Source organism: Manis javanica, chromosome 7 (genome assembly GCF_040802235.1).
Source record: "Manis javanica isolate MJ-LG chromosome 7, MJ_LKY, whole genome shotgun sequence".
NCBI classification, from domain to species: Eukaryota; Metazoa; Chordata; class Mammalia; order Pholidota; family Manidae; genus Manis; species Manis javanica.
The window spans coordinates 33,912,573-33,925,213 of NC_133162.1; the positions used below are offsets into that span (position 1 = coordinate 33,912,573).

At 34.4% G+C, this 12,641-nt stretch overlaps 1 protein-coding gene across 6 annotated transcripts in view; it reads right to left on the reverse strand.

The window, feature by feature from the left end:
* EXOC6 (exocyst complex component 6) overlaps nucleotides 1-12,641 on the reverse strand; it is a 278,392-nt gene that overhangs the window by 33,150 nt on the left and 232,601 nt on the right. For all 6 annotated transcript variants that reach the window (XM_073240691.1, XM_073240690.1, XM_037015771.2 and 3 more), the window contains one exon: nucleotides 11,671-11,812. In XM_073240691.1, the coding sequence (XP_073096792.1) occupies nucleotides 11,671-11,812 (142 nt within the window). The remainder of the gene's footprint in view (nucleotides 1-11,670; nucleotides 11,813-12,641) is intronic.

Here is a 12,641-nt window from a genome sequence, read left to right on the forward strand (position 1 = left end):
ATTAAATAGCTCAGAAATGCAATGTGGTTTGAGTTTTTGTGACTAGCTTTTATGATTTTTCTTCCTTCTCCCTTACAGTTTTAATATAAATTCCTACTCTCTGCTCTCTCACTAATGTCTTATTAATATGCTATCTTTAATATCCTCAAGCTGGTAAATCAGGTAATCAATTACTAGAATTGTATGTACATTAAGAGCAAATAGAGACTGAGCAAGGGCCTCTCCCATAAGTAAGGTGAATGGGTTTTATATACGCCTGTGAGTGTACATACCTTTTGAATAAGAGTAACCTTTTGGTGACCCAGAAGTGTACCATTTTTCTGCTTACTTTTAATCCTGTGCTACATACTATATACGTAGTTATGACCATTATATAGGTGACTCACTCACCTTTCTCAGGCCCTCCTATTTCTAGAAAACTAAGATTTATTGTGCAAATCTAGTCACACTTTTCACTTTTTAGTATAATTTACTCACATCACCATCATTCCATACAACGAAAAGTGGCATACTTTCATACTGTGGCACCCCCATCAACCCCTACACCATGTCCTAGATCTCAGTTGCCTTTCAGATCTTAACTGAAAAATGATAAGCAAAATTGTAATAGCCATTAAAATTTAAAAAAAAAATTTCTTAAGACCATCCAGCACATTACTAGCTTTTTTGGCCACAGTCTCGGGCTACTGTTTTTAAGTAATAGTTTACTATGAATCTCTAGTGGTCTTCAACCCAGGCTGTAAATGTTAGCTCAGTTTCTCCCACCACCACATATCCATACACACACACACACACACACACACACACACACACACACACACACACACACAAAAAGGTGTCCTGTAATGCAGGGAGACTTAGTTCATTTATCACGCATAAAAATCAGCTCAACTTCAATTATACTTGCAATTATTATCTACTTAATCTCAGAATTTTTGTGCACTGAAAATAATCTGTCATTTTTCTTCTCCCTCAGTTCCTGTTTAAGATACTAGTTTAAGCCCCAATGCTCTACATTAAACCAAAGAGTTTGTTGTCAAAATTATAATAGTATCATAAATTTACATAATACTTTATAGTTTACAAAGCACTTTCTCACACACACCATATCTGCTTTGATCATCACAATAACTTATGTTAGTAAATAGAGCATGCAGATGTTGGATGAAATCTTGCACTCAGAAGAGACGCAGCCCTTTGAAATACCTTCAACATTCCACTAAAGGCTTACTTTAAAGGTCACCCAGTCTTTCATTTTATAGTATAGAAAAAATAAAGTGAAGGGACTTTTCCAGGATTACACAGTTAATTCAGATCTCCTGGCATTCAATCCATTGATCCAAAATCTGATTAGGTATTTAGCCTCTTATCTTTTATCCCATCTTCCACAAGAACCTAACCAGTATGGAAGTAAAGCTCAGTAGTTTATAGCTCTCACGGCTTCTTTTCAAATGTTTTTTAGGGATTGGAGGCAATTTAACTATCTGATAATCATTTAGCACAAAAAGTATTTGTAATTATGTGCTATTCAATTTGATAATGGCTTCATATTTGTTCCTTTACTTCTTTAAAATTCAAATGCAGCCAATCCTGTTGCTTCTGCCTTCTAAAATATCTTGAATCTGAATCTGTCCCTACCTTGGTTCAAACTAGCATTATTTCTCATTGGGATACTAAAATACACTCCTATCTGGTCTGTTTCTTCTGTTTCATCTCTCCACACACTTCTCCAAGTGTGATTTAAGTAAAATGTAAATGTGATTTGTGTCACTTCATAGTTTAACTCTTTGAATAGCTCTCCATCACCTTCACAATAAAGACAAATAAGGTCCTTTATAAACTGGCCTTTGCCTGTCTCTCCAGCCTCACATCTTACACTTTCCTAGGGACAACTTATATTCTCTCCATACCAAACTAACTATACTTACTTGCATATGCCAAAACTCTTTCATAGTACCTTTGATTCTTCTGCCTGGAGCATACTTTCTCTTCTTCTTTTCCATCAGGTAACTCTTACTCATCCTTCCATTCAATCGTCTGCGGAAACCTTCCATTATACTACAGGCTGGGTTAGACCTCTCTGTGCTCTCATTGCAATTTCCTCTGTACAGTCTAACTACATCCTCCATTTTGCTACCTTGTAATTGTTTATCTGTCTGGATCTTCCCATCAACCATGAATTACCTGAAGGTAGGGAATATGTTTCCATTTCTATATCCCTATCTCTTAGCACAATGCTTGACATATAATGAGTAGTTAACAAAAGTTTCTTAAATAAATGAAAATTGTACAAGTGAATGAATGAGTTCTAAAAGGATGCCATCCAGTCCCTGGTAACTGATACAATTCTAGCTTGTTGATTAGATCTAGAATGATGCTGTCCAACAGAACTTTATGCAATAATGGAAATGTTCTTTCTGTATTTGCACTGAATTTTTACTTTTATTTTAGTTAATTTAAATTTATTCGCCACATATGGCTATGGGGCAGTGCAAATCTAAGACATTCGGAGCATATTTAGTATATTTATTCCAAAATAATTGAGTGTGGGTGAGAATACTCCTAATGTTTTCTTTAATTAAAACTAATTGTGAGTTCCTCCACTGAAGAGAAAGCTTGTGTGAAGCAGAGATAATTTCTTTTGCCTTTATAAATTCTCTGCCTGGTGTACAGGAAATTGTCAATAAATGTGTTAAATGAATGACTAATAATACAAATAATTCACTTCTTCTAATATTGTCTAATGGTCCCAGTAATTTTGGAGGTGAATTTCAATCTTTGAAGTTTTTAAAGAATTGAATACTAATTTTTAGAATCCTGTTAAGTATTGACTTCAGATTCCTTCTTGGCTCATCTAGATTCTCATTTTGTATATGCTTTGCTGTATTTGGTAGTTTCTTTATTTTCCTCCCTTTTATTTTATTATTTTAATGAAATAATGCCCATGTGATAATAATATCCCTATTGTGATTCCTTTGTCTTTGTTACTTAGTCTTGCCATTAAGGGCATTTTTAAAAAAACACAGACTGATCCTGGTCTTTCAGTAAGATATTTGAAAATAGTTTCCAGGCTTTCTAAAGTTTTTTTTTTTAAGAAAACTAGTCTAAATGTTCAGCTTTTTTCTCTTAATGCCTCCAATTTGACCAATTATTTTTTAAAAACAAAATAACTTCATGGTATATTAATTTCTTATTTTCTGCTACAATGTGGAACTTAATAATTGTGAATCCAAATTTAGAAATACTCTAAACAAAAAAAGATTAGAGAGGGAGATGTCTGATCTTACTGGGAAGGTCTTTTGGAACAACAGAGTAAAATTTTGCTATTTTAGCCTAACTGGGAAGAAGAGAAGTATGAATTAATTTAGAAGAAGCTGAAAGCAAAAAATAATAGATGCTGTGTAAACTGTGATTACAATGACAAAAAAGTCTTCCAAACTGGCAATCTACTAAATTTTAAGAGAATAAATAAAGAATATTTGTAGGCAAAAACATAAATTATTTGTATATATAACAACAAAAATTAAGTAGGAAAATAGGCCCCTTCTGCCCATAGAATCTATATACAAATGTAAAAGCTTTGGTAGCGGGAACGGGGTAGGGGTGGGGAGTGAAGACTGCTAAGAAGTCAGGCTGTTAAGTATTTAACCTGGTATGAAAATATACAAACCTTTCCTGAAATAAATGCAGAGGGAATAAGGCCTTGAACAATCTTAATCTTGTCCTAGGCAGATAATTTTATCTTTACTATAAGGTAGAGAATGTGGATTATTTGGAAAACATCTATACTGGGTAGGAAGAATTGTCAGGGGGTGGGAAGAAGGGAAAGAGTGTCATGGCCTCAGAAGAGCAAAAAGGCCAGAAGATGGACAACTGATTGAAAGGGACGGTGAGGAGGCTGGCTAAAGTCTCAAGAGTTTTTGCTTGACGATACCAAGGCAGGGGCTTATAAAATGGAATAATTTTGTAACTAAATAAATGACAATATGAATATCCATAGTCTGCACACTGAAAATATTTCTTCTAATTCCATTTCTTGCTAGATCTGATGATTTAAAGTCTCTAGTTAGAGCTCAAATTTTGGCTAGGCAAAGAAGGTATCTTTTGTGGATCAGATGTGTCATTATAAGGGATGACTAAGAGCACCACCTAGTGGTTTCTCTGGCAGAGAAAAAGAACTCATGCCTGGGAGTCAGGGGTCTTAGAATTGTTGGTTCTTAGACATGTTCTGTTACATGTGGCTGGTAGCAGTCAAAGGCAAGCCTCTAGGACCAACTGCCCTTCTACGTGTATTAGCTCACTTTTTATATAAGATTATAGTATCTAGTTTTCTCCATTTCTTGGAATTAAACATGGACAAAGTAGCCTCAATCTGATACCTTAAATGCCATTAAAACCAGGAACAAATTTAGAAAGGGAAATAGTATAACAGACCCAGCTTACTTTTAAAAGACATTGAAATATTCTCACACCATCCACATAATTTTCCCTGAATCTTTTTATTTTGGGGTAAATATGGATCTTTTTTCAAGGCTACAGTCAGAGGCTCTGAGGTCCTATCTACACACACAAAAGTATCTATAAGGCGGCTTCATCTTTTTTTTGAGGTGCATTAAGCCTTTATCCGTGATGAAAATGACCAAGGCCTTCACAACTAGAGATGCACCTATTCCTCAGTAAGGAACTGAGACAACACTATTGAGACAGGTGCCAGTACTCTTCAATCTGGAGCTTTTCTAATGCCTATGGATTTAAGATGTTAAGCTCTTAGGAGCTGATAACCTCATTTGGGTATTTGTGTTGAATGCATTAAAGAGTACATTCCATTATCTATCTTGGGTACTTCAAATCATTCTGATTGCCTGATGCTCTGGAAATATTCTAACTTTCTAAGATACCTTTTAGGACCTTCAGAGGACATTTTGATCTCCTCTAAACAATGGCATTTGTAAGGTACCTATACTGGGGCCCAAGACATAACAGCTGTCTGGTAAGTATAAAACAAAAGCACGTGCAAGGATCTACTACATCTGCTTCACTGCAATTGTGGCAAATGCTCTTACAACTAAGAAGCAATTTCTCTTGAACTCATACAAAATCTATAATAGTAACAAAAGGTCAATGCAACTGTCAGAGAGGGCTATCTTTGCAATTCCAAATGCATGCCTTCCTGACTTCTTCAACCAGGACCAGGTAGTTATAGAAGTATTACAGTTACAGTTAACCAAAAGTACCCATTTCACTAATGCATAGAGCCTACCTAGTATTCTCAATCTATACAAGTTTTTATCTAAATTGAGTCTATTTCTTATACTTTCTCACAGCACCATATACTTTCATTTTATAGAATTTAACAATTTATCATCCTATTTATTAGTGCAATCATTTAATGACTGCCTCCCCACTGGGCTTAAATCCCAAGAGGATTGTACCCTTTTCTGTTTTATTTATCACTGTGTTGCCTACATGCCAAAAACATTGTAGATATGAAGGAATTAATGTATGACTCTATAGCCCCACACTCATCTTTGCCTTAAGTTTTACTGCCTCTGAATCTTACAGCAAGGTTGTATCTTGGAAATTATTAATTATTAACTCCAAATCCCCTATTTTACAAGAAAAATTGAGGTCTCTCAATTGTTAAATGGTTTGTCCAAGGCCAGTTGCCCAAAACATGGGCAGAGCCAGGACTGCTCTCAACTTCCTGACATGTGCTCAGACCAGTGTCAGATCGATTTGAAAGCACTTTTTAAAAAAGTTTCATATAAGTTCATGTGACTCTACATTCCTGAACTCACACATTTTATTGAGTTTGATGGTTTACTGAGTTTGACAGTGTAGGTTAAAAAATAACAAAAGAAAAAGATTCAAAGAAAAATGACCAAAAGGGAAGTGAAAATAATCCCATAAGAAAACATTAAAGAATCTATGACTGTTTAGCTCAAACAGATAGAGTTAAGGTTTAAACATAGTCATCAAATATGTGAAGAATTTTTTTAAGTGATCAGTTACATCCATATCAAGAACTTTAACAGTCTTAAGTCAAAGTACAGCAGTATCAGCCTTAACATTTGACAACGAAGGTAGAAGAACTTTAGAAGAAACAAATGTAGACTACAGGCACTTGTGGATATCTTAATTTTTCATTTATTCAACAAATATGTTTTGAGCATAAGCAGCATTCTGCAGGGTGCCTACAACTATAAATTATATGTTGAATTTAATTCAACTATTGTGGATGGTTAAATCTATTCTCTCTCTTCCCTTCTCTTTCCTCCCTCCATTTTTTTTCTCTTTCTCTCCCTCTTCATACCCCTGCCCCAAACCATAAGATCCATTCTCTGGGTCTTTTCCATTGTGTTATTCTAACTATCTTAATCATAGCAAATCATAATCGTTCACTGATTTTACATATTTGCTTCAAAATGTCTGAAGTCCATCCTCTTCTCTTCAGTCCCACTGCTCAGAATGAGCCCTTTTCATCCTTCACACAAGAAAGTTCAACATTCTTTTAATAGGCTTGTTGTATCTTACTTGCAGTATCTCCCATTTCAGTTCAATTTCCACATGACACACAGTTACCTTGCTATGACATAGATTTCATCATGTCATAGTCCCAATTAAAAAGCTTCAGTGGATCTCTATTGCTTTGTAAAGTCCAAGCATTCAGGAGTCTAACTTTTTTTCAGCCATATCACTCAATATTTTCCTTATGCATCTTATAGTCTAGCCATACAAGACAGAAGATTCCCTAAGCATTCTCTCCTCACAGTGCTTTTGCTTAAGCCATTGCCTCTGCTCAGAATGCCCTTCGCTGCTTTTGATGAAATCTTACTCATCTTTTAAGAACCAACTCAAATTTCACTTCTATCATAGTCAATCTTCTTATTCCTATGGCAAATTGAGTTAATTGTTCCCTTTCTACAAATAATATATACTTCTTTAAAGAATTTGTTATGTTCTGTTATAGTTATTAACATGTTTGTTCCTCCCAACCAACCAGACTGTGAGATCTTTGGAGCCTGATTCAATTTTGATTTTGCAATGTAAAACAGGTAACAGGTTCTCATTAAACATTTGAAAAAATGAATCTTCCTATAAATCAGTTGATTTTACATTGAAAAAAAAATTCAGTTATAGACTACAATTTTAGTTTAAGCCAGTTTAACTCACAAGTATATGTGTCACAAGAACACTAGGGAAAAGGGCACAACACACTCTGCTGAAAAACAATTCAGCACATAGATGGATCAGTGCTAATTCTTTCACCACCAGAAAAACAAAATAAAAACTAAAAGGCTGAATGATATGGGAAACTGAATTATTTCCAACTTCCCATCTTCAGGTAAGTCATTTGTTTCTGCTTATGGACTGACTTTCTGAGGCCTAAGAAAATACATGTATAAAGTTTTTACAAAATAATTAAGAATGGAAAAATAAACATTCTGCATTCTGACCAAACTAAATACAAGGAAAGTCCAACAGAATAAAGGTTATTCTTGACACTTATATTTCCTGCTCACCTCCTATTGTTTAAATTCTTTGACTGAAGCCTTTTTTAAGTTGTCCAGGATCATTGGTGGTTAGTGGTCTCCAGTTCCTCCTGGTCCCTGTTACCTGACTTCTGTGCACTTTAGATCTCTTGCTAGCATAAAACAGACTAGCAGGATTTTATGCTAATCCCAAAAATCAATCACAGACTTTTAAGTAAGAGTTTCTGAGCCTCTTGAAGATAAAGAAATTACTATGAGCCAATATGGGTTTATGAAGAATCAGAATAGTATCATTTTCTTCTTTTAGATGGTAGTTAGACTGATAAGAGGAAAATTCAATGGTTGTGATTACCCCTATGTACCAGGAAGACATCTGACAAAGTTGCTCATTCCTTTGAGCAAAACTATGAGTTGGAATCAATTAAGCGATTAGTAATTAGATGAAAAAAATCTTAAGATACCCATAAGATTCTGAATAATGGATCTAAGTCAGTATGATGGGGTGGTCCATGTAATTTTGTGGTCTTCAAATTTTATTGTGCATCAAAATCACCCTGAGGTCCCATGCCCAGAGTTCCTAATTCAGCAGGTGGGGCCCCAAAATTCTCATTTCTGACAAGTTCCCAAGTGACACTTTTGCTGCTCATTTGGGGACGACGTTTTGAGGACACTGACATACTGTATCTCAGAATATAGCTATCAGGTATTATTCAACATTTTGTTAATAATCTTGTTAAATACATAAGCAGCATGATTACAAATCTGCAGAAGGTATTAAATTTTGACACACAAAGATCTCAACAGGCTAATTGTGGGACAAATCTTAAAATCCTAAAACAAAAATCAATCACACAAGTATAAGATAAGAAGAACACAGCTTAACAATCACACAAAAAAGAGAAAGATACAGAGATTTTAGAACACTAGAGTAGCCTCAGTGATTCAAGGGTATACTCTTTGACAACTAAAAAAGTAGTAACAGTTTGGTTTTACTAATAAGTACAGAATATGGAACAATGTATTAAGTGAAATTGTTGATGTCTGGCCTTCAGAAGATTGAGAAGAATATAAGAACAGTTTTTATGTATTTGCTTGTGGTGAGGATTTGTTTTTTTCTGTATGACCCTAAGCAGAACTGCCACAGTTGTCAGGCTCCTTACTGTAACACACAGGTGTCCAGCTGAGGGAAGGAGGGATGAAGGGGAGGGCTGAAATCTGGGTCACATTTCACTTGTTAAGCCAGGCGCCTTGGTGGGGGCCAAGTCTAGATGAAAAAGGGTAAACTGTTTCTAATTCCTAAAAAGGGGACAACTCTGGAGGACTTCTTTAGTGGGAACAGCTTTTCTAATTTGCACAAAGGCACAATATGGGCTCAGTGATGAATCTAGCTCTAAGGTAGAACTAGGTCCATTAAGAGAAGTTTAGAGAAAAAGAGATTTCAGCTCAATGTAAGAAACTGATAGAGTGATGTATTATATGGAAATAGATTTCCTGAAAAGCAGTTACTCCTCCAAATTGGATGTTCAAGGAATAGCTGGGCAACTATTTGGCAGGGTTATTGTAGAGAGGATTTCAAAGTAGAGGAGTGTGGGCATGAATATGTGTATTAGTGGGTGAGCAGTAAAGCTCAATGATCTAGCTTCTAAGGTTCTACATCTGAACTTCTCCATATCCCAGTTGATTCCTATGGTACCCACATCCCTTTCCACAAATTTACCACTCATTCTAGCCTTCCTCTTACCTAGCCAAATTCCTCTTCCTGTCTCCCTTTCTTCCCCTTTCCCTGCCCCAATATGTAGAAAGCATACACACTGTATTAATACTGAAAATAAACTTTGCATTTTAAAAAACTGCTTTCTTCCAGATTAAAAAAAACAAAAACACTGCTTAAGATGAAAACTTAAAATTCTTTTAATATATTCATTAGAGAAAGCTATATTTCATTTTTAGGTGATTCATGTATCAATCACTAAAAGTCATGATAGGGGGTAGATAATTGTTTTACACTAGAAAGGGGGTGAAACAAACATGAAAAATGTAATGCCGGGTTATATTTGTTCAGTTATTCTCTAATGACCAAATGCATGACACTGTGTTAAGTAATGATTAAGCAATATATGACAAATATTAAGAAGCAGAACTAACCACAGGCATAATCCTAAAGGAAGCTGAGTTACCTTCTGTGGTTTGTCTTGGAGTTCTGGTCTCTCCCTTTCCATATCTATAGTACCTGAACCTCTGCCCACACCAGGCCAGGATTTACCCCTCTTGTATTTGTACCCAGATTTCCTTAACTGATGACCTCATACTTAGGGCCTTTTTTGGTCTCTTCCCAGAGATTAGTCCTTTAAGAAAACATTAGCATCTCATAAGGAGCCCTCAGTGACTCCACTCAAAGAGGTAATTAAAGGTAGAAACTGTCCTATGGAAGGCCAGAGAGGCAAAGATTTGGGGCTTTATGTGCCTTTTCTAAGTACAGTTAGGATAGCCCTTCATGAAGAGGTAAAAGAACAGAGGAAAGATCTAAATATCTGAAGTTGCCTAACCAAACATTAATTTCCATTTTTGTACATAACAATCGAATTGAGAAGACACAGTCAAATGCCAATAAAAAGCTCAACCACCTAATTATCTTGAATTCACATTAAAGGTGCAATAACACAAAATGCTGGAAGCAATATTCATGTAAGATGATCACAATAGGATGTCATACTGGAATGATCTCACAACACAATCTTTAAAAAAGTTTTAAAAAATCAGTTTCAAATTATTTATAGAATGGAATAACAATTACTCTGAGCTTAGAAACTTGCAAATAAAGTGATTTGGACTAAATACTTTTATATAAACAAAATATTACCATTTTTTAAATGATAGTCTAATTCTGAGAAAGATAATAAAGGTTTTCTCTTTTTAATAATTTATATTTTTATTGAAGTATCATTGATATACAATCTTATATTCGCAAAGGTTTTCTAATTAGAGAAAACAGAAACACTTTCTAGGAAAATAAAATAAGTCCTTTTCTTCCCAAAGAAAACTATCTTTGTTTTCCTTTGTACATATAAGCATTTCTTTTTTTTTTTTTGAAGGAAATAGGTAGGTTTTAAAAAACTTTGGGTTTATTTTTTTGTGTAATAAATTAATCTTGATCACAGAGCCTATATAATTAGTCTTTTTAATGTTAATTATGCTTTTCCTAGCAACAGAATGCCTTATGTACAATGGGCAGACAAATACTTGATCTGTTGAAAAAAGAAATCTTTCACTCTTGCTTCAGTTGCAAGCTGCTGACATTTTTAGTGTCTTTCACATAGAATACATTATTGCAAAATTTGCCTCAGACAAATATTTTATAATCCTTCTTGTGCCACACTGATTTTCAATATATCAACAGTGGTGCCTGACTGACTTGTCAACCTGGAATTTTCATCATTTAATCAGTGCACCATTCATTTGAAAGCACTGCTTAAAAATTGTTCCATGTCCTATATTTAAAGAGTTATAATTTAAGAGTGATAAAACCCACATCTAGAAGCACATATGCCAAGGCTAATGACCAAATAGCACATCCAGTTTGGAAGCTGGCTATGTCAACATTATGTTTATGGAAACTGCTAACTTTTTTACCTAAAGAAAATAAACTGAAAACAATGGTGAAGGTAAAGGCATGAGAACTTTTCTTGATTTACACTTTCTAGAAAGGGGGTGAAATAAACACGAAAAATATAATGCCAATTTATATTTGAAAATCAATAATTCAGAATATAAAAGAAGCCTCATTTGGAATACAAGGTCCTAAGATTAGCCTTCTAGCAAGTATCTACAAAGTTTCTTACAATGAAAGTAAGAATGACAAACTTAGAATGATTTCATTCATTTATGACAAACAGGAGAGTCCTGGCAAGAACACAGGAGCGACTAGAAGGAGTAAAGGAGAACATGAATCGATTTTTCAGTTATCCCGGTCTGGACTGCCACTTAATGCCTCTTTCTAGAAGTCTGAAATGTGAAGCTGAGATATTTTTTTCTTCCTAGAAAGAAGTTGTATCCAAGGTTGCTGAAAATTAGGCCTCTTTCCTCCTTTCTGAACTATCCTACTGTATACCATTTTTTTTCATGTAATTTAAGTAAAGATTCTTAGAAATACACGAAGTTTAACCAATAAGGTACTTACATTCACACTGTATGACATCTAAGTTAAACTGCTGAATGGCTCCCATGCTTATCTGTTTTAACTCACTGTCCAGTAGCATTTGCATTAAGGATGTTGACAGATGCTGGCAGGCTGACATGCAAGCAGTCTGGGCAACTTTTCCCTGTTTAAAAGAAACATTCAAACCAAAAAATAAATAAGCATAGACATATATCACAAACTACCAGAAAAATATTATATACCTGGGTTTTTTTTGTTGCTTTTTGTGGGGTACAATAGTGATTATTGGCCTTTCTCTGTTCCTATATTCTGAGTGGCTATGCCTTTTAGCATAGGAATTAAACTTAGTATTCTTGTTCACTTGTCCTTCTCAGGACATAAATATCATTAAAGTGCTAACTGCATAAAGAAAAACTAAGTGACAAGTAAAAAAACCATTATTTCAGATATCTTGAAATGTCTTAAGCATTTTAAAATGCATATTAAAATGACATTTATGACATAAAATAACTGTCATATTGGCAGATCATTTTATTCATATAATATATTTAAGCTCTTTTATATAATTAACCAAGCTAGAACAAAGGAAGTTAATAAACAGCATAATTTATTACTTAATCTTTACCTAAAATTCAAAGTATACTTTGAGTCTTAAGTCCTTAATTCTAGTCAGAACATTAGTTTGTAGCACAGTTTCAATTAGTGACATGAGGCAAGGTGGTGGTGGAGGGCCTGCCTACCAATAAGAGTTCAAAATCATCTACATATCTATATTTAATTTTAGAAATTAAGTTTTAAAATTATCTTATAATTTTGAAATATGTAGTTAAGTATGCTACAAATACTTGTGGTTTTCTTTCACTATATGAATGATTTAAAAATATTTTCTACTAAAATAAGCTCCTGGAAACTCCACAGCAATTTTTACTGGTAGCCTTAAGGCTATATTTTCTTAAAAATGATAAAAATTATAATTTTAAATGTTTGGCTAC